The sequence below is a fragment of the Dendrobates tinctorius genome, unplaced genomic scaffold (genome assembly GCF_039654945.1).
Source record: "Dendrobates tinctorius isolate UK_male_01 unplaced genomic scaffold, ASM3965494v1 ptg000075l, whole genome shotgun sequence".
Taxonomy (NCBI): Eukaryota; Metazoa; Chordata; class Amphibia; order Anura; family Dendrobatidae; genus Dendrobates; species Dendrobates tinctorius.
The window spans coordinates 54649218-54676861 of NW_027361743.1; the positions used below are offsets into that span (position 1 = coordinate 54649218).

The window sequence follows — 27644 nt, forward strand, 5'->3', positions numbered from 1 at the left end:
GAGGCCAATGGAATGGAGCATAGTGAGGAGGAGCTGATGATCCACAGTGTCGAATGCTGCAGAGAGATCCAAGAGAATTAGCATGGAGTAATGACCATTTGATTTAGCTGTTAGCAGATCATTAGAGACTTTAGTGAGGGCAGTTTCAGTGGAGTTTAAAGAGCGGAAACCGGATTGGAGAGGGTCGAGAACAGAGTTTTCTGAGAGATAGCGGATAAGACGGGAGTGGACCAGGCGTTCCAGGAGTTTAGAGATGAAGGGAAGATTAGAGACAGGTCTATAGTTAGCGGCACAGTTTTGGTCGAGGGATGGTTTTTTAAGTAGTGGATGTATGATGGCATGCTTAAATGAGGAGGGAAAAATACCAGAAGAGAGAGAGAGGTTAAATATTTTAGTTAGGTGAGGGGTGACAGCAGGGGAAAGGGACTGGAGGAGATGTGACGGAAATGGGTCACTGGTGCAAGTAGTTGGGCGAGAAGATGCAAGGAGCCTGCTTACTTCTTCTTCTGTGACTGGTTCAAAATCAGAGAGTGAGTTAGATGCAGTGGGGGAGGGAGGACAGTGCATGGTATGAGGGGATTTGGAGATAATTTCCTGTCGGATCTGGTCAATTTTTTCTTTGAAGTAATTGGCCAGATCGTCAGCTCGGAGCTCCGTGGTTGGGGCCTGTACTCTTGGATTGAGTAGAGAATGAAAAGTGTCAAAGAGACGTTTCGGGTTATTGGACAGTGAGATGATGAGGGTGTTGAAATAGGTTTGTTTGGAGAGGTGAAGGGCAGTGTTGTATGTTCTAAGCATAAACTTAAAATGGATGAAATCTTCGTGTAGATTGGATTTTCTCCACAGACGTTCGGCGCACCTGGAGCACCGCTGCAGGAAACGTGTTTGCACCGTGTGCCAGGGTTGTCGCCGTCTGCGTTGTGGTGTTCTATTTATAGGGGGTGCAAATTCATCCAGGGCACTTTGAAGTGTTTCATTGTAATGCTTCAATGCAGAATCAGGACATGAGAGGGAGGAGATAGGGGCCAATGAAGACTGCAAGTTCTTCAGAAGTTTCTGGGTGTTAATGGCCTGTATGTTTCTATAAGTCTGGACAGTGGGGGTGACCTGAGCAGCCTGGCAGTTCTTTATAGAGAATGAAAGAAGATTGTGGTCAGAGAGCGGGAGAGGGGAGTTTGCAAAATCATCCACTGCACAAAGCCGAGAGAAGACCAAGTCGAGGGAGTTTCCGTCTTCATGCGTTGGAGAATTAGTAAGCTGCGAAAGGCCAAATGAGGAGGTTAGAGATAAAAGGTGAGTAGCAGATGGGGAGAGGGGAAGAGCAATGGGGATGTTGAAATCTCCCATGATGAGGGTAGGGATGTCACAGGAGAGAAAATGTGGAAGCCAAGTGGCAAAATGATCCAGGAACTGATGGGAGGGGCCGGGAGGACGATACACCACCGCCACTCGCATGGAGAAGGGGGTGTAGAGTCTGACGGCATGGACCTCAAAAGAAGGGAAGACAAGTGAGGGTACTTGAGGGATAACCTGAAAGGTACATTTTGGTGATAGGAGCAGACCAACGCCTCCACCAGTTCTATTGTCTGATCTTGGGGTATGAGAGAAGTGTAGCCCCCCGTATGAAAGAGCAGCAGCAGCGGTAGTATCTGACTGCTGGATCCAGGTTTCAGTAAGAGCCAGGAGGTTAAGAGAATTAGAAAGGAAGAAGTCATGAATGAAGGAGAGTTTGTTACACACTGAGCGAGAATTCCAAAGTGCACAATTAAGAGAGACAGATGGCATGCAGGGAATATTAATAAGATTAGAGGGGTTTCTGAGTGTAGCAGTGGGGGAGTTTGACTTTCTATAACATGGGGGACCAGGGTTGGGAGCAATGTCTCCTGCAACTAGGAGAAGGAGGATAGAAAGAGTGAGCAGATGGTTAAGTGATTTGTGAGAGCGTCTCTGGTGTTGAATGGTGGGACTGGCTGGATCTGTGCAATTTAACAATGTGAAAAGAGCATGAGGCAACGATGCAAAATGCTAACAGTGAGCATATTACAAACTGTCAGCATTCTGCAGCCTTGGTCCAAGAGAAATTATGCAGAAAATCCAGACAACCCTTTAAGCGTTTTTTTTTTTTTCAAAGTAGATGATGAAATCAGGAGGTAGGAGGGAGGAGAACTGGATCATAATTTCAGAAAGAAGCTTATTTCTCTGATAAACCATATTACAATTTGTTATATTCCTATGTGCAATAGTTTATTGAAAGTACAGTTCGTTTTTGTATAACTTTGGAAAATTGTTCCTCATTAGTGAAATGCAAACATTTCTAAAAATGATACTCTTCTTTCTAAAGAATTTTCCTCCATTGTGGTTAGTGGTTAAATCTCCACCTTAATTGCAGGAATTATCTGAAAAGAGACAAGCTTTTAGTATTAGCAATGTTATATACAGTACTGAGCAAAAATGAGTACACCCCCTTTGAAAGGTAAGATTTTAATCAATATCTTGCTGTACGCAAGAAAAATGTCTACAATATTTACAAAATTGAGTTTCATAGAACATTTTTTAAACCCATAACATGAAAATAAGTTTAAAAACATAACTTTTATTACATTTTTACTTTTACTCAAATTAGTTGATGTAAAAATGAATACACCCCATATAAAAATTACTTCATCTAGTATTTTGTATAATCTCCATCATTTTTAAGGGCAGCAACAAGTCTTCTAGTCATGGAATTCACAAATTGCTGACATATTGCAACTCTGTCTTTTTCCATTCTTGAAGAATGACCTGTTTTAGAGCTCATGCAGCCCCAACATAGGAACACTGCCATAACCATGTTTGACTGTGAGCACTATGAATTTTTCTAAATTAATTTTTCTAAATTCATAGTGCTTACAGTGAAACGTGGTGGCAGTGTCCTTATGTGGGGCTGCATGAAAGGTCCTGGTGTCGGGAGCTACATTTCATTGATGGGATCATGAATTCACAGATTAACTGCTCTATGTCGAAAGAGAAGATGCCCCCGTCACTTCATGCCCTTGGTAGATGTGCACTTTTCCAACAGAACAATGATCCAAAACATACATCTAAGGCCACTCTTGTATAACAGAAGGAGAACACGGTAAAAGTGATTTAGAGGCCAAGTGTCTCCTGGTCTGAACCAAACCGAAACACCTATGGGAAATTCGGAAGAGACATGTCAACAATGTGCTGTGACTGCCAAAGCACATTCATATGGGTAATGAAAAAACTAGGGAGACACCTGAATCTGATCCCTGTTCAGACTACGAAACGCCATTCTCTGACCCTGGTCTGTCCCTGCCTGACATCGGAACTTGGCACCATAAGATAAAACAATGACGCCCCGACACCACAGTGTCTTACCCCTAGGAGAGCTAGAGAAACAAGTCCCTAAGGAGTAAATGAATTCCACACAAAACAACTGCAACCAACACAAACTACAGCAAAGTGAATTTGGTTTGCAGCAAAACATTCGGCAGTAGGGACTCGAACATGTCATTTTAGTGAAACTTGGTGTATACCCGAGCACCTTAGGAAAACTCTAGTAACGAGCACTTGTGCTCATCACTAATGACACACTCTCCATCCACCATCCAGGCTCTAAAAGACGTTTTTCTTGAAAAATGTTCTATGAAACTCAATCTTATCAAAAGTTTGGAAATTGTCCTTGTGTTCAGTGGTGTACTCATTTATGCTGAGCACTATATACGGTATACATGTACGGATGCGAGGAGCAGGAAGTTTGTGGGATGAAGCTTTTGTTACGCTCTCCCCGCCGCCTCTGATACTTACCGGCGCGATCCCGCAACTCTTCTGCGCGCCTCCTGGCGCACTCCTTCTCCCCGACATGTCCCCGCTCCTGACATCCGGGGTTCTCGGCGTCGGCTCGGCGTCGGCTCTGCGCGCCTGCGCTGGACACCTTCCCCGGCGCTCGGACCTCTGGGAGCTGTGACGCGGTGGCTCCGCCCCCAACATGGCGGCACCCACCGGGTACTTCAGCATGGCGTCAAGCCAGGTAAGATGCCTGACTACCACCTGCGGTGACGCTGTCCCTGCGCTTGCGTTACTCTGTCCTCAGGCCCTGTACCCTCCGTGCTTTCTCCTGTGTCCTCTGTGCTTTCACCCTTTGGTCTTCCTGCGCTGCCTCTGGCAGCCTCCGTGTTAGTGTACCTGTTTCCATACTCTGTGTCTCGGTCTTGTCCCTGTGTGCCTCTTCCTGGCTGGCCACCCCGGCTATCTGTCTGAGCGCCCCTGTGTTTCATTGTCCCTGTTCGCCTTGCCTGAACCCCCTGTCTGTATGGTAGTTACCTCTCTCCCTCTCTCCCACAGCCTCCAGCCTCCGTTAGTCTCGAGTGCTCCCGTTCCTGCTTGCCTCCCTTGCTCCGTGGTCCCTGAAGTCCTGTGTGCATCTGCTTCCCGCATTCCTCGCCTCTGTCTCCCTGGTATTTAGCCCTGGTCGTCCCTTTGGCTCCGGCTGTGGCGGTTCCATCCCTCGTGGGCCTGCCCCTAACACTCCCTGTATAGGGGGTGGTTCCACCTGGCCCGCTCGTCCTTGGGGGCTCTGGAGCCGTGACCCAGAGGGTCCACTTCCAGGTTGCCATCGTATTCCCACACCGTTACAATGTAATCAGGCCATGGATCCTGCTGGAGCCGCCGCTGCTCAGAAAGAGTTAGTTTTCCTATGGGACAATCAAACGCGCATAATGTCCTTTATGAAGTCGATGGACACGCGCCTCTCTGCCCTCCAATCCTCCGATCCGGGGGAACGCTTCTCAGCTGGTTGGCTTACAACAGGAACTGGCCCAGCAGCGAGACACCCAAACGCATATCCTTAGTTACATGGCTTCGGTGGACGCTCGATTGCTCTCCTTGCAGTCGGCTGCCTCTGCTTCTTCCCCCGCCGCGGTTATAACGGTGACTCCAAACTGTGCTGGGGTTTCCTGAACCAGTGCCGTCTTCATTTTGAACTTTTGCCCCAACAATACCACACTGACCGGGCCAAGGTGGCCTTCATAATCTCCCATCTAGAGGGGGACGCTTTGGCATGGGTGATGACCCCGTGGTTACCCAGCTAGCCGTTTTTCTGGACACTTTTCGTCGGTAGTTCGACGAACCAGGTCGTCTAGCCTCCACTACGGAGTCCCTGTTTAGTCTTTGTCAGGGTTCGCAAACCGTGGGCCAGTACGCCATCCAGTTTCGGACTCTGTCATCCGACTTGGGCTGGAACAACGAGGCGTTGGTGGGGGCCTTTTGGTGTGGTCTTTCGGGTCCTATCAAGGACGAGCTTGCTGGTCGCGACACCCCCACCTCTCTGGAGGACCTAATTTCGCTGGCCACTCGGATTGATCTTCGGTACCAAGAACGGGCTCGTGAGAGAAGAATTTCTCGCCCATTACCATCGGCTCGCAGACCACCCAGTCCTCGACCCAGGGCTTCCACTCCAGCCTCTGCGCCAGAGCCGATGCAAGTGGAGCGCGTGAAGCTCTCCGAACATCGTCGTAGGGAGAAAAGTACCCAGGGTCTCTGTTTCTATTGTGGCAGTGGGTCCCATTTGCTCCGCACCTGTCCGGAATGTCCGGAAAACTTCTCCGCCTAGGTCAGGTAAGAGAGGCCTCCCTAGGTGTGTGTGATACCTCTCAACCCCTCACTTTGTCTGTCCTCTTGCATGTCGGTGGTGAGCGAGTTTCTTTGGCGGCCTATGTGGACTCAGGTGCCGCTGGAAATTTTATTAGGCTCGATGAGGTCACCAAGTTGTCTGTCCCCGTTAGGACTCTGGAAAATCCTCAGGTCCTCGCACCCGTGGATGGCAGACCCTTGCAAAAGAACGTTACGTTAGTTATGCAAGAGGTAGAGTTGCAAGTGGGGGCCCTTCACAAAGAAAGAATTATGTTCTATGTTTTGGCTGGTATCTCTCATCCTGTCCTTCTCGGCCTTCCTTGGCTGTGGCTCCACGAGCCCACCTTGGATTGGCATAACGACAATATTCTGCGCTGGGGGGAGTCCTGTCGGGCTCGGTGTCTGCTGTCGGTGCGTCCTATAGGTGTTCCTCGTCCTCCCCCTGTTCTCTCTGGACTGCCGTCTGCGTACAGTTCCTTCTCAGACGTCTTCGACACCGTCCCTACGATTGCCCCATTGAGCTCGTTCCTGGTGCTACTCCTCCTCGTGGAAGGATTTACCCTCTCTCCCCGGTGGAGACCCAAGCCATGACCGAATACGTCCAGGACAACTTAGCCAGAGGCTTCATTCGGAAATCCTCGTCCCCTGCGGGAGCAGGCTTCTTCTTTGTGAAAAAGGATGGGTCCCTTCGTCCGTGTATTGACTATCGTGGTCTAAACCGCATCACGGTGAAGAACAAATATCCACTGCCGCTTATCCCCGAGCTCTTCGACCGCTTGAGGGGAGCACGGGTATTTACCAAGCTGGATCTACGAGGAGCCTATAACCTTGTTCGCATACGTTCTGGAGATGAGTGGAAGACCGCATTCAACACACGGGACGGCCACTACGAGTATTTGGTCATGCCGTTTGGCCTCTGCAACGCACCTGCGGTATTCCAGAAACTCGTAAACGATATCTTCCGAGATCTCCTATACTCCTGTGGTCTACTTAGACGACATCTTGATCTTCTCTCCAGACCTGTCCACCCACTGCCGAGACGTCCGCCAAGTCCTCCAACGCCTCCAGGAGAATCACCTTTTTGCCAAGTTGGAGAAATGCATCTTTGAGCAATCTTCGTTGCCTTTTCTTGGCTATATCGTTTCGAGCTCTGGGTTAGAGATGGATCCTGAGAAAAGTCTCTGCCGTCCTCGATTGGCCACGCCCCCTTGGAGTAAAGGCAATCCAGCGTTTTATGGGCTTTGCCAATTATTATAGGCAATTTATTCCCCATTTTTCTTCTCTGACCAAGCCTATTTCTGCTTTCGTCCGCAAGGGGGTCAATCCTAATCACTGGCCCGCGGACGCCGAGGTCGCCTTCGACGCTCTGAAACAAGAATTCGTGAAATATCCTGTGCTCTACCGTCCCGATGGTAATCGGCCGTTCATCCTCGAGGTGGACGCATCTTCAGTTGGAGCAGGAGCAGTCCTTCTGCAGAAATCCTCCTCTGGTCACTTGGTGATTCTTTTCCAAAGCTTTCTCCGCTCCTGAACGAAATTATTCCATTGGAGATAGAGAGCTGCTAGCCATAAAGCTAGCCCTCGATGAGTGGCGTCATCTCCTTGAGGGGGCCATTTATCCTTTCATCATCTTCACGGATCATAAAAATTTGGCGTATATTCAGTTCGCCCAAAGGCTCAACCCACGACAAGCCAGGTGGTCTTTGTTCTTCGGGCGCTTCGATTTCGAACTTCACTTTCGACCATTCGACCAGGGAATAAGAACATCAAGGCTGACGCCCTCTCCCGGTCATTTCTGCCAATGGACAGTAAGGATGGACCTACGCATATTATCGATCCGGCCAAAATCCTCACCGTGGCTCCGTGGCTAAGCCTAGTCACTTTACCACCCGGTAAAACCTTTGTTCCAACTGGAGACAGGCTAAAAGTCTTACGTTGGAGTCATTCCTCAAAGTTTTCTGTGCATGCCGGAGTCAAGAAAACCCTCTCTCTCGTCTCCCGCCATTATTGGTGGCCTTCGCTTCGCCGAGACGTGTTGGAATTCATCGCCTCCTGTCCCTCTTGTGCCAGAAACAAAGTCCCTAGACAACTTCCTTCGGGACTCCTACACCCGTTGCCGGTGCCTTCGGCCCCGTGGAGCCACATTTCTATGGACTTCATCACCGATTTACCTCCTTTCTCAAAATGCACTGTGATCTTGGTGGTCATAGATTGGTTTTCCAAAATGGCCCACTTCATTCCTTTGCCAGGTCTGCCTTCTGCCCCTGAGTTGGCAAGAATTTTCTAGCTCCACGTCTTCCAACTCCATGGCTTTCCTCAGCATATTGTTTCGGACCGAGGGGTCCAGTTCACTTTCCGTTTTTGGCAAGCTCTCTCCGGATTGATGAAGATCACTCTAGATTTTTCCTCAGCTTATCATCGCCAGTCGAACGGGCAAGTAGAGCGAGTCAACCAGGCTCTAACATCCTACCTCCGGCATTTTTCCAATGCCCACCAGGGTCCCTCTTCTTCCATGGGCAGAATTCGCCTACAATAATCATCCCAGTGAAGCCTCCTCCAAGTCTCCCTTTTTCATAGTTTTTGGTCAACATCCCGGCATCTCCCTTCCTGTTTCCCCCACCTCGGGTGTACCGGCAGCGGACTCCGTCTCCACAGACTTCTCTAAGATCTGGAGAGAGACCAAGGAGGCGCTCAAAAGGGCCAGTAGCAGAATGAAGAGGTATGCCAATAAAAAACGTTTGGACGCTCCTCCATACCTCCCAGGAGATAAGGTCTGGCTGTCCTCACGATACATGAGGCTGAAAATTCCCTCCTAAAAGTTAGGTCCTCGTTACATTGGCCCCTTTGAAATTTTAAGTTGCATCAGTGACGTGACCTACAGGTTGAAATTGTCCGCCTCGCTGCGAATCCCCAACGCCTTTCATGTATCACTCCTCAATCGTTTTCACTCGGCTCCTTCCCTAACTCCCCAACCGACTAGTACTTAGTACTGATAATATCTTTGAGGTGAAAGATATACTTGCTATGAAGACAGTTAGAGGGAGAACCTTGTTTTTGGTCGATTGGAGAGGTTTTGGTCCTGAGGAAAGGTCTTGGGAACCCCGAGAGAATATTAATGCTCCCCGTATTATGAGATTTCTCTCCAGCGTTAGAGGGGGAGTAAAGGGGGGGTACTGTCACGCTCCCCGCCGCCTCTGATACTTACCGGCTCAGTCCCGCAACTCTTCTGCGCTCCTCCCGGTGCGCTCCTGCTCCCCGACGCATCCCCGCTCCTGACATCCGGGGTTCTCGGCGTCAGCTCTGCGCGCCTGCGCCAGACACCTTCCCCAGTGCTTGGACCTCTGGGAGCTGTGACGCGGTGGCTCCGCCCCCAACATGGCAGCGCCCACTGGGTACTTCAGCACGGCGTCAAGCCAGGTAAGACGCCTGACATCTCCTGCAGTGACGCTGTCCCTGCGCTTGCGTTACCCTGTCCTCAGGCCCTGTACCCTCTGTGCGTTCTCCTGTGTCCTTGGTGCTTTCACCCTTTGGTCTGCCTACGCTGCCTCTGGTAGCCTCCTTGTTCGTGTACCTGTTTCCGTACTGTGTCTCGGTCTTGTCCCTGTGTGCCTCTTCCTGGCTGGCCACCCCAGCTATCTGTCTGAGCGTCCCTGTGTTTCATTGTCCCTGTTCGCCTTGCCTGAACCCCCTGTCTGTATGGTAGTTACCTCTCTTCCTCTCTCCCACAGCCTCCAGCCTCCGTTAGTCTCGAGTGCTCCCGTTCCTGCTTGCCTCCCTTGCTCTGTGGTCCCTGAAGTCCTGTGTGCATCTGTGTCCCGTATTCCTCGCCTCTGTCTCCCTGGTATTTAGCCCTGGTCGTCCCTTTGGCTCCGGCTGTGGCGGTTCCATCCCTCGTGGGCCTGCCCCTAACACTCCCTGTATAGGGGGTGGTTTCACCTGGCTTGCTCATCCTCGGGGGCTCTGGAGCCATGACCCAGAGGGTCCACTTCCAGGTTCCCATTGTATTCCCACAACATTACAGCTTTAATCAGTAGCTAGTGAGTTGGTAGTGAAGTCAGAGAAAGGGGCATTGCTGCCATTTTGTTTTTACCCTTAGTGTTAAGGACCTGGAGGTACAAAGGACCTTGAAAACGTTTATTAAAGGAAATAGAAGGAATTATAAGCCCTGTTATTAATATATTAATATTTATAATAATTTGTCCCAAGGTTGACTATAACTTCTAATGAGTACAATAAAATTGAATAAATACACACTATATATTATGTAAAAATCTATAAGAATGCATTGAAATGTATGCAAATCATATGGCTCTTTCTAGGAACCTCCTAAGGCAACTGATGGGACTTATCTTGTAAAGCCAGGAAACAAAGGAGAATTTCCTTCCGATCGACCAGATGGAAAAGAACCGACTGAGGTAAATGTGTAGTCACTGGTGTCATTGCACCTGGGCTCTAGGGTCTATGGGGGGCTACATAAACACACTTCTGTAAATGGCATTTGATAGTTGGGAACCAAGGCAATGCTATTGGGTTGACCCAGGTTGACCCTACCATAGGATTGTGGATTATAGCAGAAAAAGAATCCTACTACCATGTACATGGCAGATACTCGGGACATTGTACCAAGGCCCTTCAGTACTTCTCGATACCTCTGGAATTCTGACACAGAGATTCAAGACACAGGGTACGGAATGCACACTTGGTATAACTTGTCTGTTATCCTTTATGTAAGTGCAATTTGTAGATTTACTATCACATTTGTACCATAAGTTCAAGAATTCTAAATAAATTATCTTTAAAGAGTGTTTTAAGTACACCTGAACCTGTATAAAATAGGGAACGATACAGACAAATATAGGAGCAAAGATGTTACATATGCTGCTGATGAAGATCTCGGTTTTATATATTCTAGGAGATGCAACAAAAATTTAATGAGATCATCAAGCAAAACCGACAAGAGCAAAAAGCCCTGGAAGAAAAGTACAAAGTAAAGGTATATTCTGTCTGCACCACTGTCACCTTACATGAAAAAACGAATTGTGTATCTCATCTGGTCTGAGAGATTAGAGAAGGATATGCAGATGTAACCCCATAAATGTATGGAGCCCTAGAAATAGGGGTCATGGAAACCCCTACCTCCCACCATATACCAGTGTTTTGATTTTATGTTTTTACCTTTAAGAATATTATAGTTTTTTTTATAATGTTCTCAAAATTCCTTGCTGGTGTGACAAAATGTGCATTCGTCCACGGTACAGTCAAGTTACATGGCCACGTTGCCCAGTTGTTGCCTCGAGATGTTGCATCTTGTAAATGAAACATCACAGAGATGACCATTACAACAGCTTACAGCCAGTAGCCTCGTTACATTGTCACTGCGGTCTATATGTTACGTTGTCGTAAAGGGTGGGAGCGGGGAATCTTGACAGTAATTATGTTAGACTTTTTTTCCTAGCTTTTTAATGCTCATGTTGGTGGCATAACTTGAACCTTGTGGACCCCAACGTCAAATCTCCAACGTGACAACCAAATATCAGAAGTCTTTAGTAGTACCTGTATTCTTATATGAGACAAAAGGACCTTTTGGGCTACCAAGGAGGAACATCCAGTTGTCACTTCATTTATATGTTCCCTGGGAAATTACAGAATAATGACACAAAGCAGAATTATAAGTAAAGATGCTCCTGCAATATTATTTAATAAGTGAAGCAATAGTATCTAATGAGAAATAAATCCTCCATGATATTTAATATTGTTTTCTATTTTTAGGGTGGATTAAGGTTCGAAATTAATGACATCACAGAAGAAATTCAGATTGATGGTCCCTATAGAGAGAATGAAGAGGTCAGAGCAACTTTATTACTATAAATCTGGGGTTTTCACACTTCAGTTTATGTGACTGTGGACCATTGCTTTATATCTTATGTAAGGTAGGATGCAGCATGGTGCTCCCTGGCCAGTCACTCTTTCGTGGGGTTGTCTTAGCACTGGAGGCCATACAAGGTGGTGCTCTACTCAACTTCTCTATGATCAAGTACTGAGGGGCATAATAGCTGCTTCCACTCTGGGAAACGTTGTGCATCTATGCATTATATGACCGTTCAATTATCATCTGTGGTGGTCACGAATGTCTACCCTTGAGCGCCATGGGTTTATCACCAAGCAGACATTGTACTCTGAAGCAGTAGGGACTAGTTCTGTGGAGTGATGGAATCTCGCTTCCCTATCAGGTCCCCTGATGGATGAGTCTGGGTTTGGTGAATGCTGGAGAACGTTACTTGCCTGACTGCATTTTGCAACTGTAAAGTATGGTGGAGGAGGAATGATGCTATGGACATGTTTTTTGTGGGTTGACGTAGGCTACTTAGTGTAACTGTTCTGAAATCTTAATAGCTTAAAAGCAAAGTCCATAAAAACATGGTTGGGGGAGTTTGATGTGGAATAACACGAGTGACTACACAGAGCCCTGAAATCAATCCCATTGCACACTTTTGGCTAGCTATTTATCTGCAAAGTGATGACCAACTTCATATTAAAGCCTTTGGGTTTAGTATAGGATGCCATAAAAGCTCCTGTAAGTGTAATATTTACGGGTCCCAATACTTTTTTTTTCTGTATAGTGTACGCCCATAGTACTGTTATTTGCCTTAGTAGCTATAATTCTGTGATGCTAATATTAAAGGAAATGTTGAATATTACTTTACAGGAAAACGATCCTCTGAATGACACGTTAACCTTTGATCATGGTGAAAAATTAGAGGGCACCAACTGGCGGGAGATTTATGTGGATCAAGGTCAGGACATGTAACATGTAACCCTTCATTTAAAAGGGTTGTCCATTACTTTGATATTGATTTGGCCTATCTTTGAAACAGGTCATCAGTAACAGATCAGGTGCGACACCTTCACCACCAAACAATCAGCTGTTCTTTGTGCCACCGGATGTTAGCAGTTGTGGAGCAGAGGCGCCCAGCTCCGTCAGCCATGTAGTGACCACAGCCGGGTGAAGAAGCTTCACTCCTATTTATACAAATAGGTGCAGGTGTGCGATTCCCAGCAGCTGCCACTACACAGTTGATGAAACTGCACTGTACAGCGCTGCAACTGCTCACATCTGGCTGCCACCGGCACTGGGAACAGCTGATGGATGAGGGGGCTGGGTGTTGGACCCGAACCAGTTTGATATTGATGACCTATCCAAAGGTATGTGTACCCTATAGAGTACATGCTATCTCCTAGGCGGTGTTTGTTTACTCTCCTTATGCTATGCTTTTTATATATGCAGCACTATACACTCACTGGCCACTTTATTAGGTACACCATGCTAGTAACGGGTTGGACCCCCTTTTGCCTTCAGAACTGCCTCAATTCTTCGTGGCAGAGATTCAACAAGGTGCTGGAAGCATTCCTCAGAGATTTTGGACCATATTGACATGATGGCATCACACAGTTGGCGCAGATTTGTCGGCTGCACATCCCTGATGCGAATCTCCCGTTCCACCACATCCCAAAGATGCTCTATTGGATTGAGATCTGGTGACTGAGGAGGCCATTTGAGTACAGTGAACTCATTGTCATGTTCAAGAAACCAATCTGAGATGATTCGAGCTTTATGACATGGCGCATTATCCTGCTGAAAGTAGCCATCAGATGTTGGGTACATTGTGGTCATAAAGGGATGGACATGGTCAGCAACAATACTCAGGTAGGCTGTGGCGTTGCAACGATGCTCAATTGGTACCAAGGGGCCCAAAGAGTGCCAAGAAAAAATTCCCCACACCATGACACCACCACCACCAGCCTGAACCGTTGATACAAGGCAGGATGGATCCATGCTTTCATGTTGTTTACGCCAAATTCTGACCCTACCATCCGAATGTCGCAGCAGAAATCGAGACTCATCAGACCAGGCAAAGTTTTTCCAATCTTCTACTGTCCAATTTCGATGAGCTTGTGCAAATTGTAGCCTCAGTTTCCTGTTCTTAGCTGAGAGGAGTGGTACCCAGTGTGGTCTTCTGCTGCTGTAGCCCATCTGCCTCAAAGTTCGACGCACTGTGCGTTCAGAGATGCTCTTCTGCCTACCTTGGTTGTAACGGGTGGCAATTTGAGTCACTGTTGCCTTTCTATCAGCTCGAACCAGTATGCCCATTCTCCTCTGACCTCTGGCATCAACAAGGCATTTCCGGCCACAGAACTGCCGCTCACTGGATTTTTTTTCTTTTTCGGACCATTCTCTGTAAACCCTAGAGATGGTTGTGCGTGAAAATCCCAGTAGATCAGCAGTTTCTGAAATACTCAGACCAGCCCTTCTGGCACCAACAATCATGCCACGTTCAAAGGCACTCAAATCACCTTTCTTCCCCATACTGATGCTCGGTTTGAACTGCAGGAGATTGTCTTGACCATGTCTACATGCCTAAATGCACTGAGTTGCCGCCATGTGATTGGCTGATTAGAAATTAAGTCTTAACACACAGTTGGACAGGTGTACCTAATAAAGTGGCCAGTGAGTGTATATGATTATTGCCTGATGGGCAAGTTACAGATTTCATTCAAAAACATTAGTTTTGAAATGTCTGATTTTTTTAGAACATTCTTTTAAAATGGCTTTTCACTGGATTGTAGAAAATAGCTTTAGGGATTCATGTCTATTTATCCTCCTAGTTATTAGGGGTGCAGAGGAATCCGCTGTACCCAAGTTTTGGTTCCTATGGCCCCCTGACATATAAGGATGTCTATGTTAGATACTCTTTATCCCATAGCAGATGTAACCATGTTCTTTCACATTACAGGAGATGGAAATCTAGTGAAAAATCGAAAACGGTGGACCTCCAAAGAGCCTAACACACTTCTTGGTAATCTACGAGGATTGGGCATCCAATCTGAGTGTAACACTATGGGTGACACCATGTGGGATGGAGATTTCTGCCACTCGCCAATGGCAGGTAAAAGGTCAAAGTGTAACATCTTATCAATTCTTACTAAGCTTTTTTTTTTTACATCTTACACTACACTTTTAAGATGTGTAACTACGGTATATCCAGGTCGTTATAAAATGCCATCATTGCAAGTGCCACCTGCTTGAAAACAATGTTGTCATTGTTATTTTTAGGTTTGAAACAAAATTTTCACTATTTTCTTACATTTAAAAAAAAGTCATGAACCATGCAAAATGTATTTATTTTCTTTAATGTTGATGAACCTGTTTCGAAAAAAAATTCCCCTCCCCCTTTCCAAGTTAGCTTTTGCAAAAATCCTAGGCAGAGACGGTAAATTTTTCCAATCACAAAATTATCCAATTGTACGATTTGTTATTTATATGAAATATTTGCTATATTTGTTATACAATTTGTTGTGTTGATATAGTGTTGCTTGAAAGTTTGTGAACCCTTTAGAAATTTTACCTAAAACTACATCAGTTTTTCACACAAGTCCTAAAAGTAGATGAAGAGAACCAATTAAAACAATGGAGTCAAAAATATTACATATTACACTTTACCATTTTTAGATGATAAAAATGATCCAATAAAACAGGTTTGGGCAGAGTCACACTGGTGTATTTCTCCTGCGATAATCGCTTCCCACTGAACGGACTGGCCGGCACCTCTCCTGAACTGAGCATGACGGATTACTATGCCGCTGTCAAGCTCAGGTCAGGAGAGCAGACAGCCAGTGCGAGTTTTACAATCCGATTCTTGGACGAAAAATACGCCAGTGTGCCTCTGCCCTTTGAGTGGTAAAAGCATATGAACCTTTAGTAAATAACTAGTCTGGTGTTTTCAACCAATAGCATGACAATCAGATGTGAGTTAGTGACCTGGTATATTTATAGAGCAGGGATTTATCAAACTCTGATCTTTATAGCCCATTTTGTGCAATTTTATCATGCCAGGAGCAAAGAAGATTTCTGAGAACTTTAAGGCCACGTCACACACAGCGATTTCGCCAGTGATACCGCTGTGTGTGACATGTATCAGCGACCGACCCCCCTGCCGGGTATCGCTGATCGCGCTCCAACGTCCTGGGCCATTTTTTGATCATTGGTCTCCCGCTGCCTAGCGCGCATCGCTGCATGTGACAGCGAGAGACCAACGATCAGCGACGCTGGGAGCTTGTTTCCAATGTAAACAGTGAGTATCTAAGAGCCACGCGGCTCTTAGTTACCCGCTGTTTACCTTGGATACCAACGTGCTTGCTGGTCCCGATCACTGGTGGGTCTGTCTAACTATGTCCCAGCGATCCCATCCACGTCGGATCGTTGGTGGGATCGCTGGGACATATTGATGCGTGTAACGGGGCCTTTAGAAGAAAAATCATTGATACTCATCAGGTTAGAGAAGGTTAGAAAACCATCTCTAAAGAGTTTGTACTCTAACAATCCACAGACCGACATATTTTGTACACATGGAGGAAATTCTAGACTATTATTACTCTCCCTAGAAATGATGGACTAGCAAAGATGATAACTCCAAAAGCAAGCCATATTATAGTCCGTAAAATCACAAAGGAACCCAAGAGAACCTCTACGCAACTACAGGCCTCTCACATTAGCTAATGTTCATGAGTCCACCATCAGGAGGACATGGATAACAATGATGTTCATAGCAAGATTGAAAGGAACAAAAAAGAACATTGCTGACAATCAGCAGATCAAGCCAGAAGGTTGAGGGCAAAATAGCTTTTTGGTTTAATTATGTTTGAGGAAAGAAAAGTACTGCATTACAGCATAAACAGCATATACAGTGGTTGTAATCATGGTTTAGCTGAATCGAGGCCAGTATGACTTCCTGTCTTTGATAGAGCAATGGCTTATGATTTCTATCAGCAGATTCTAAAGGAAAATGTCAGGACATCTGTCCATGAGCTGAATGTGAAGAGAATGTGAGTCATGCAGCCAGACAACGATACAAGGCACACAAGTTGTTGTACAAAAGAAGGTTAAAGGAGAACAAAGTTAATGTTTTGGGATGGCCAAGTTACAGCCCTTATCTTAATCTTATAGAAATGATGTGGAAGGACCTAAAGTGAGCAGTTTATGGGAAAAAACATTAACATAGGAGGGTTGAAGATGTTTTGTAGAGAGGAATGGGTTAAAGTTTCTGCAATCCAAGGGGATCACACCAGATACTAAAAGAAAATGCTCACATACTTTTGTCGCCCACAGATATGTGAATATTGGATCATTTTCTTGAATAAAAAATTTGTGACTCATTTGTTTTGGTTCTCTTTATTTACTTTTAAGACTTATGTGAAAATCTGATATAATTTTAGGTTAAATTTATGCTGAAAGATGGAAAATTCTGAAGGGTTCAGAAACATTCAAGCACCTCGGTATATTCCAAAATGTATCCCTAGCTTTTTGGTACCAGCTATCTCATTATGTAGAAAGAAGTCATTGCCCCGTGCTATACAAATGGATATGTTTCTTATTATTCTCTTATGTTTTACTTCGATAAAGAAGATCATCTCTCAGAAAACATGAAGCACTGGAGACACGAGGCACCACAAACCCTGATGAGAGCCTTGGAGGCAGCAGATATGGATGACTCCATTGCCCCTGGAGAAATTATCCAAGGTACACATTTGTGTGTTTTACTCTAAGTCATACTATTAAAATTACTGGAGAAGCTTTCTGCCAACAACATTTTGATCACCTCCTTATTTGGGTATTTTTGTTCTGTTAAAGGGTTGTCCACTTTATCTTTTTTTTCACAAATTTGTTGGGGACATTGTTTGTGGTACTTACTAATAGGTAAGTATTACAGGTTCTCCTCCATTGTAAAGCAGTGCCCACTTGTCAGTGCCATCTTCCTCATAGACCACGCAACACTCAAGATGGCTGCTAATTGAGGAGCAAGTGGCCAAACCTGTCCATCAGGTCCATCCTTCCTTAGGAAAGCTGTTTTTTAATTACAAGAGGCTGATAGACTGGTCTGGTCACATATCCCTCCATCACTTGCCATTTTGAGAGCAGGATAGCTGCAGTCTGTGAGGAAGGTGGCATGAACAAGTAGACAGTGCCTCAGAAAGGAGGAGATCCTGTAATACTTGAGGGTTAGTACGTGCTACAAATTCCTGTCCCAAACACATTAAAATAAAGATAAAGTGGACAACTCCTTTAATGCTGCTACTCCGTTCACCCAACTCTTAATTTTTACCAAACTCTTCCTCTCTCCCTTCCTGCAGGCCATGGGGAACTTCCAGAATGTGCATTCGAGCTTCCCTAGTGTGCTTTTCCAGAGATGGATCTCTTGGATTCAGGCTTCTGCTATGCAATACACAGACTGATCCCTGGTCTCCTGTCTCCTATACGCCTACTGTGATCTGGGCTTGGCCTGTCTTACATGGACACGTGTTTTTTTAAGCAATGAAAATCCACCTTGTCATTCTCTGCACCAAGCTGGACCTGACTAATTAAATGGAACCTGGGATCAGTTTCATGCTGCCAGATCCAGAGATTTGATCTTCAGTGCTCTTATTAGAATGAATGGAGAGGCATTATGCATGATCAATTCTGCTCTATTCAGCCTGGGCTCTTCAGTGCCCCAGTTCTCAGGACTGGTGGGAGCCATGGTGGTCTGACCCCACCTTTGGATAGGATATAGCTTTCAAACTTGAACACCATTTTAACTACATTAAAAAATACAACAGATGCTTTTCAGTAGGAGCGAGCCTGTCAGCATTGAAATATAGGCAGCATGACATTTACTATAAACTTTTGCATATGTACAATGGATGTCCTAAAAACGTTCACAAAATGTAGTGCCGTTCTGTATTTTGTTACTTTAAAGGGGTTTTCTGGTTTGTGAAAACACTTAATCTCCATCTGTAGTTTTTATAAAAAAAAACAAACAAACACAAACCTGTTGTGTATTCACCTTCCCTGGGTCCAGCACTGAGTCTCCATCACTGATCCCTGCAGATGTCACGGTCTGCAGCACTGATGTCATGTCGGCAGTGGGGCAGCCAATCAGTTAGCTCAGCAGATACGAGCGGCTTGTGCCGTCAGCCATTGTCTGCAGCACTGTGGACATGACGTTAGTGCTGCAAACCATAACAGTCTCCAAAAGTAGTAGTAGACTTAGCACTAGACCTGGGAAGGTGAGTAAAGCACAGATTGCTTAAAAAAACAGCATGGTTTTTCTGAAATCGGAAACCTCCTTTAAGCTACCACTGATAACAGTATAAGCATAACCCAGAGTGCACATGGACAACTATATGGTAAGTAATAGGATGAGCAATATGATGTCGCTGCAAGTTATATTTTTTTATATTTCACTCTTGGCACATCTGTTGTTTGTATCATTTTTAGTATGAAAATTATGATAAAAGTTGCAATTTGGTAATTTGTAGATTAACTTTGTGTTCTTGATCTGGCAGTAGGTAGAGTAACATGTTCTAAATAAAAATAAAGGAACTATGTCATGGAGAAGTGTGGAAAGGTGACTGCTGAGTTTTCAAGGCTGAATCTTGTGGGAAAACAAATTTGCTAACATTTAATAGATTCTTTAAACTATTGTGTGTCTAGATGCAACACTGAAGCAATGGCCTCCAGCCGCCAAAGAACCAGAGGAAGACGAAGCATCTGATGATTTGGATGAAGAACGGTTTGAGCCACGATCTGATGATGAAGACACGTAGGTGTAATACGAGCGTCATAAAAAAAACTATGCCACATACAACCCTACTAATAACTGCCTCAATATGCAAGTAAAACTAACTATTGAACTTAAGGTAACTTGCCATCTGTCATTTTCTTAGTAAAAAGTACTTTACCTTTAAAACGTCAGAAGATGTTCTGCAAGATAACATTGACATGAGAAGCGGCAGACATACATAGAAGACAGATGAGATTCATAGCCAAAATTAAAGTCCCCTCATTACAATACCATAAAATAACTGAAGAGACCTGGTCTAGGTCCTCACCGTTGGCTTGCTAACAATGTAGTGCTTTTGGAGAGGGGAGTCCGGACACACCAATAAGGGCTACGTTCCTCTCCAGCAGCCCCATTACATGTGAGGTGTTGTCCTTCATGGGATGTATGATGGTTACTTATGATGGTCAGCTCTGATTCATGTATTGCTCTTTTTTTTACCCAGCACCTTTGAAGAGTCTGATGATGAACTGGAGATTATAGACATGATGGAAAAGGTTCTAATGCCCAGAGATGATGAGAGCGATAATAGTGAAGATAAAGATGAAAAGGAAACCGGTGACAATACTTCTGTGGACAGTGCCAGCCAAAATATGATAAGGCGAGATAACATAGAAGCGGCCAAGGAGGACCACACATCACCAAAGAAAGCAGAAGACGTTGAGAATCAGCAGGACTGCTCTACAGCTGGGAGGGCCACGGAGAATAACCAGGCTGCAGGGATTTCCGTAGAGAGACAGACTGATGAGGTGACAGATGTATCAGATCCTGCCAGTAAAGGCTCCGCACAGTCCCCTATTTGTTCTGTAGAATAGATAATGCAATTATGAAGTTAATGCACTGAAATATAATAAGTCAATGGGAAAAAAATTACCAAAATGTGAGACTATATTCACCCCGATCGTCACAAATAAATAAAAGGGTTGTGTCACAATCACAACTTCTCATCCATCCCCAGAATAAGTGATAAATTGGTGGTAATTGGATCTCCCACTATAGGGATCACGGGATCTGGGGTCTCGGAGTTCCCTGCGTGAAAGGAGCAGTGGTGGTGCAAGCACAGTGCCTCTTCCCAGTGTTCTGCATCAGTCCCATGGACAATGAACAGAGTGGCACTGCACAGGCTTGAACACTGCTCCATTCGCACAGGGGATTAGGACCTTCATTCTCATGTGGATCCAAGTGGACAATCAGTAACTTATTATTCATCATGTGGATAGGAGATGAATTGTGATTGTGTCACCACACCTCCGAGTCACTTTACAAGTACAGGCCCTTTGGATTAGACCTCATCATCCACCTCTGTAACCCAGGATCTTTAGAAGTTGTATTGTCAGGTCAGTGTATGAAAAGTAACACCCTTTAATGAAGAAATTACTTTATCCTTATAAATGACTTAAAGAAGAAAGCATTTAGTTGATTTTTGTTTCCCCTCTTTTCTTTTTAGTAGTTACTGGTCTGCTTATTGTAGTTTCAATAAAATCAGTGTTTTATCAACAGGAGATTATCACTACAGGACTAGGTGTATTGTCTCTTGGTTCAACCACTGACAGATTCCCTATAACTGCCCAATTATGCCATCTTGCGATGTTTCCGTTAACACTTTTTCTTTCATTATTCATTCTAATTCACCCATCATATTTGTAAGGCATATTAGATTTTACCATGCCCATTCATTTGTACCTGCAGAAAATTAGCTAGCTCTTTCTATGGAAATAAACATGCATGCTCAGTTGAGCTAAGCATGTAGGATTATGGTGAAATATCATCAAGCCAAATAAATGTTGTTCACAGATTTAATGAATGTACAGTGCCTTGAAAAATTATTCATACCCTGTGAACGTTTCCACTTTTTTTGACATTACCCCACAAACTTAAATGTATTTTATTGGGATTTTATATCATATACAAACATAAAGTCGCAAATATTTGTGAAGTGTAAAGGAAATGATACATGGTTTTCTAATTATTTTAAAAATATAAATCTGAAAATTGTGACGTGCATTTGTATTCAACTCCCCCATAATCTGATACCCCTAAATAACATCCTAAGTGACCAATTACCTAAAAAATTCACATAATTAGTAAATTGAGTCCACGTGTGTAATTTATTCTCAGTATAACTACAGCTGTTCTCTGAAGGCCTCAGATGTTTGAGAACATTAGGATCTAACAGTATCATGAAAACCAAGGAACACCCCAGACAGGTCAGGGATAAAGTTGTGGAGAGGAGTAAAGCAGGGTTAGGTTATAAAACAAAATAGCCTAAGCTCTAAAAGCTCAGGTGAGAAAATGTCTACAGGACAATTATTAAGCCAGGGTCCCACAATCTTATATTCTCTCTGTGAGAGAATTGAATCAATTATTTTAATGAAAAATATTCAGGATTGATTGTCCCCAGTAGTTGATACCTTTTAATGGCTAACTGAAAAGATGGTAATACATTGCAAGCTTTCGAGACTACTCAGGTCTCTTCATCAGGCTAGACAAATACAAAATCTGAAGTCACATATTTATGCACAATACAGCCTAGAAAAAATGCAATAGATAAGACAAGTGACGTGAAGCAGAACTATCAATATGGGAGAGGGAGAAACATAAATATAAACATTGGACCAGTTCATAGATAAGGAGTCTGGATGTTTTATGGTCCTCTGATTGGGGTCTAGTTCTGTGTTGTGATGCCCCGCAAGGTTTTAAAAGGAAATTCCTTAATTGATGTAAAAAGACATAAATCCATGCGACACATGTGACTTCAGATTTTGTATTAGTCTAGCCTGATGAAGAGACCTGAGTAGTCTCGAAAGCTTGCAATGTGTTACCATCTTTTCAGTTAGCCATTAAAAGGTATCAACTACTGAGGACTCTCAAACCTGAATATTTTTCTATCTACTGGCTAACACGGTACGAAGATATACATCTTTCCTGTATCATTATTTTAATGACACACTGCTAAAACTCTACTCTGAGTTTGCGCAGACTGTCACCTTAGTGTGATCAGATTCTCTCATATGAGAAAATCAGGACACAGTAGAAGATGGAGAACTTAATGTTAGGGCTTGCTTGAACGCACCAAATAACATAAAAGGAGATATGAGGTGTGTAGGCAGCCCGGGGTCCACAGTGCAGAGATGGAACCTGCTGCTGAGTAATGGCGGAACTAGATGGTGGATGAACGCTTGCTCACACGTGGGTTACCTTCACCCAGTGTGAATGGAAGCGAACTCTGTTGCTTCACAGAGCCACTAAAGAAATGCTGGAGCCTGTTGAACTCGCAGAGCTCGGCTGAGTGAGCGCTAATTAGAGGTCACAGAGCTCTGTCCCGGAGGCACCGGACTCGAGCTCCTCTAGACCATCAGCGCTCGGTGTCGCTGCTGCGGTGCCAGCAAAAGGGGAGAATATATACAATTGCGCACAGTACGGCTTCGGCGGACGCCACTAACCACCCGGGGTGGGGAGGAAAGCGTTAGAGGTGCGCACGGCGTTGCACTGGCTGTTACTGCTACCTGGCGTGGTACAACAGTGCCCTGAGCAGGGAGGCACAGTCGGATGCTAGGTAGTGCAGAGGACTGGGATGCACTGTGGCGTATAGCTTAGCCACTGACAGGCGCTGACTCTAACACTGAATCCCTAACACAAACACAACCAGAGGGAGGGAATCTTAATGAGTCAGTAACCAGATACATGCATCCATCTTCATACACACAAATAACAATTAGAGTCTATACTAGCGCATGGCCGAGAGGCCATGCAACTCTTTTAAAGCGGCGTCCTTCCGGGACCTTCCCAGTGGACCAATCCGAGCAGGAATGGGACCTGCGCATGTGACCTCAGACCTCCAATGAGAGGTCGTCCCACGGGCATGCTCAGTATGCAAAATACAGGACTTAGTCCCTGGAGCGTCTGCTTGCTGCTGACTCAAACATTGAGTTACAGCAGAGCCTGAAGGAGCAACCAGACGCCTAGCATCAGCCTGGGCAAGACGCCTGGACCGACGTCTCTGTTGAGCAGAAATCTCTGCAGCTGCAGAGAAATGGGAGACCGCAGAGGACATGGCTTGAGATTCCCCCTGTGCAGTGGGGGAAACTCGATGCCTAACACTTAATTTCTGCATCTTTTCCATTGTCTGAGTCTGCGGAAATCAGACTGTACTTGGATGACATGCACCTATTTAAATCTATGGGTGCGTGCCATCCGATCTGCACTGCAAATTGCAGCATGCTTCAATTTTCTTGTTCTTATGCCAAGTTGGCATGAGAAAAAAACACTGATCAGCACTGCCCCATAGAATAACATTGGTTTGAGTGCTATACGATGAAACATCGGCTACTACTCTACTACTCATCTGATGTGAGCGAGCCCTTAGCCATATTCTCCACAAATCACAATTTTCAGATCTAAAGTTTTAAAATATGTTAAAAACCTTGTATAATTTCCTTTGCACTTCACTAATACTTGCTACTTAGTGTTGGTATCACATAAAATCCCAATAAAATATGTTTAAAGTTTGTGGGTGTAACATAAGAAATGTGGAAAAGTTCACGGGGTATGAGTATTTTTTTCAAGGTCTTTTACATGGCTAGCTTTACACAGAATCTAAAATGGGCTACAATGCGGGTGGCTGAAACCTGCCTGTACATGATTTTGGAAATGCAATCCCACATTACTACATTACAGCTGCAGTGGTGAGGAATATGTCTGCCGAGATGACAGGAACAACCGGCACAATTGTGGGTTTCACTCTATAATATAAAACAGATCACTCAAATTCTTCTCTGTAAACAGTAAAATTGTGCTCAGCAGGGGACGTAGCACATACTACAAGATATAAGTAAATCATATTTATTCTGTTACTCTTCACCATCTATTGTTATGCAATCTATTTTGTTTCTTTGTGGCTTTGCAATACAAAGAATTCCTTTTTGGTTGCAGGTTTCATGGCCGAACCTTAGGTTTTATCTCTGAGGGCAACTCAGGCTTTTGTACTTCATGTACAGTGGGGAAAAAAAGTATTTAGTCAGTCAGCAATAGTGCAAGTTCCACCACTTAAAAAGATGAGAGGCGTCTGTAATTTACATCATAGGTAGACCTCAACTATGGGAGACAAACTGAGAAAAAAAAATCCAGAAAATCACATTGTCTGTTTTTTTTTCATTTTATTTGCATATTATGGTGGAAAATAAGTATTTGGTCAGAAACAAAATTTCATCTCAATACTTTGTGATATATCCTTTGTTGGCAATGACAGAGGTCAAACGTTTTCTGTAAGTCTTCACAAGGTTGCCACACACTGTTGTTGGTATGTTGGCCCATTTCTCCATGCAGATCTCCTCTAGAGCAGTGATGTTTTTGGCTTTTCGCTTGGCAACACGGACTTTCAACTCACTCCAAAAGTTTTCTATAGGGTTGAGATCTGGAGACTGGCTAGGCCACTCCAGGACCTTGAAATGCTTCTTACGAAGCCACTCCTTCGCTGCCCTGGCGGTGTGCTTTGGATCATTGTCATGTTGAAAGACCCAGCCACGTTTCATCTTCAATGCCCTTGCTGATGGAAGGAGGTTTGCACTCAAAATCTCACGATACATGGCCCCATTCATTCTTTCATGTACCCGGATCAGTCGTCCTGGCCCCTTTGCAGAGAAACAGCCCCAAAGCATGATGTTTCCACCACCATGCTTTACAGTAGGTATGGTGTTTGATGGATGCAACTCAGTATTCTTTTTCCTCCAAACACGACAAGTTGTGTTTCTACCAAACAGTTCCAGTTTGGTTTCATCAGACCATAGGACATTCTCCCAAAACTCCTCTGGATCATCCAAATGCTCTCTAGCAAACTTCAGACGGGCCCGGACATGTACAGGCTTAAGCAGTGGGACACGTGTGGCACTGCAGGATCTGAGTCCATGGTGGCGTAGTGTGTTACTTATGGTAGGCCTTGTTACATTGGTCCCAGCTCTCTGCAGTTCATTCACTAGGTCCCCCCGCGTGGTTCTGGGATTTTTGCTCACCGTTCTTGTGATCATTCTGACCCCACGGGGTGGGATTTTGCGGGGAGCACCAGATCGAGGGAGATTATCAGTGGTCTTGTATGTCTTCCATTTTCTAATTATTGCTCCCACAGTTGATTTCTTCACTCCAAGCTGGTTGGCTATTGCAGATTCAGTCTTCCCAGCCTGGTGCAGGGCTACAATTTTGTTTCTGGTGTCCTTTGACAGCTCTTTGGTCTTCACCATAGTGGAGTTTGGAGTCAGACTGTTTGAGGGTGTGCACAGGTGTCTTTTTATACTGATAACAAGTTTAAACAGGTGCCATTACTACAGGTAATGAGTGGAGGAAAGAGGAGACTCTTAAAGAAGAAGTTACAGGTCTGTGAGAGCCAGAAATCTTGATTGCTTGTTTCTGACCAAATACTTATTTTCCACCATAATATGCAAATAAAATGAAAAAAAAACAGACAATGTGATTTTCTGGATTTTTTTTTCTCAGTTTGTCTCCCATAGTTGAGGTCTACCTATGATGTAAATTACAGACGCCTCTCATCTTTTTAAGTGGTGGAACTTGCACTATTGCTGACTGACTAAATACTTTTTTTCCCCACTGTATGTGGGATAGGGAGTTAGTATCTGCCTTCTTGCATAGGGTCTTTGAGAAACCAATAAACATCTTTTTCTATTGTATAATGCTGATATAGTAGACATAGATGACAGAATCCAGGGTAGGACCAGGTGCACACATACATTTTTATCACCAAAGGGTATGTCTCGACTTCCTGTTCCGGCGCCGCCATGTGCAGACACATGTGAGGGAGCTCCTGCTGATCGCCGCAAATACTCTGCATTTATACAGAGCCCTGACTCACAAAAGGTACTGGGATAATCGTGAGACCAGCCGGGACCGTCCGCAACATGGATCGGTTTGTCACGAGAGGCGCAGGGAAGGGGCAGAGGGAGGAGGAGGTCGGAGGAGGCCTGCAGAGTGGGAGCACAGTAATGGCGTCGGAGACACAGGCACAAACAGGGCAAGCACATGAGGAGATAGAACGGGAGGAGGAAGCCCCAGAGAAAGAAGGAAATTTCAGCCAGGGGGAGACACTGGAGGCAAGAGGTACATACATTCTCATGGCTCATTAAACTTTAAACAGCTAGCAAAAGAAATGGCATCATACCTTGCTGAAGACTTTAAGCAGGCAGTGGCTGACATGATCCAATCTACCACTAAAGAGCTGCAAAGCAAGAGGACTCATCAGGAGCAGAAACTGCAGGAAGCCGAGCAGAGAATCTCTGAGGCGGAGGACAAAGTTATTCAGCTAGAAAAACAAGTCAGTGACTTAAAGAAACAAGCCTCCTACACTGTGGATAAACTAGAGGATCTGGAGAATAGGTCCCACAGAAGCAATCTGAAAATGATAGGCCTCCCAGAGACAATAAACACACAGCAGCTAAATGATATCTATGAGGTGGAATTGCCAAAAGCACTGGGACTGTCACATAACTGCAGAGTGGAGCGTGCACACAGGATAGGCCCCCCAGAGAGGCCTCTGAGGCTGAGAGGGGCAGGAATAAACAGAATAACAAGGAAGCTCAGAGACCACACCAGACAGTGGCAAAGTACTTGAACTTTAAAGATAAGGAAGAAATACTCAGGGCTTATAAAGGAAGAAGGCGACCACTGATAATTCAGGGACATAAAGTCCTTTTATTTGGAGACTATTCAGCAGAGGTGACACGGAGAAGAAGGGCATTCAGCGAAGCATGCACTCTGCTGTTTAAACGCAACATCAGATTCTAGCTAAACTACCCAGCAACGCTGCGTTTTAGGACAAGAGATGGTGTGATGAGGTCATTTACAGATCCCAAGGAGGCCATGAAAATTATGTCCCAGCAGCAACCTTCATCTGACCAGCAATCATCTGAAAATACCAACCCGCCGAGAGAGGAGACAGGGGGAGATGCTGAGGACGAGAGGGGGAGACCCTATCCGTATAGCCTGAGGTCGGATTTACATTTGGAAGGAGATAATGAAAGAGAGACAATGGCTAAGGAACAAAGAACCCCAATGACAAGGGCGTTCAGGAAGAACCAAACAAGACAATACTAAATGATCTAAAGCTTATGAGATTGTGTCAAGATATATACTGGGGTCACCATAAGTGAAAAGTATGACTGGAATACCTCACATGATAATATGAAGATGGAAGGGAGAAATTTTTGTGGTCCAGGTTGAACTACAGAAAGGCTACTTACACTCCCAATCACCTAAAATAGGAAGACGTACAGTAATAAGGGATATCATCTGTGAACCACATGATGGTGTACAAAACTTACAAATTTACAGGTATATTCACCCGACCGGGTCAAT

General features: G+C 44.8%; 1 protein-coding gene across 7 annotated transcripts in view; it reads left to right on the top strand.

Moving 5' to 3' along the window:
• The window catches only part of NEK5 (NIMA related kinase 5), a 171644-nt gene extending 150856 nt beyond the window's left edge, over positions 1-20788 (top strand). For 4 of the 7 annotated variants that reach the window (XM_073583292.1, XM_073583294.1, XM_073583293.1 and 1 more), the window contains 8 exons: positions 9951-10046; positions 10544-10624; positions 11401-11475; positions 12338-12425; positions 14424-14576; positions 17090-17206; positions 19160-19268; positions 19732-20788. In XM_073583292.1, coding sequence (XP_073439393.1) covers positions 9951-10046; positions 10544-10624; positions 11401-11475; positions 12338-12425; positions 14424-14576; positions 17090-17206; positions 19160-19268; positions 19732-20101 — 1089 coding nt within the window. In that variant the 3' untranslated portion in view covers positions 20102-20788. Of the gene's footprint in view, positions 1-9950; positions 10047-10543; positions 10625-11400; positions 11476-12337; positions 12426-14423; positions 14577-17089; positions 17207-17817; positions 19054-19159; positions 19269-19731 lie in introns of those variants that run through there. The other 3 variants (XM_073583295.1, XM_073583298.1, XM_073583297.1) reach the window with 3 other exon arrangements.
• Positions 20789-27644: the final 6856 nt, after the last annotated feature.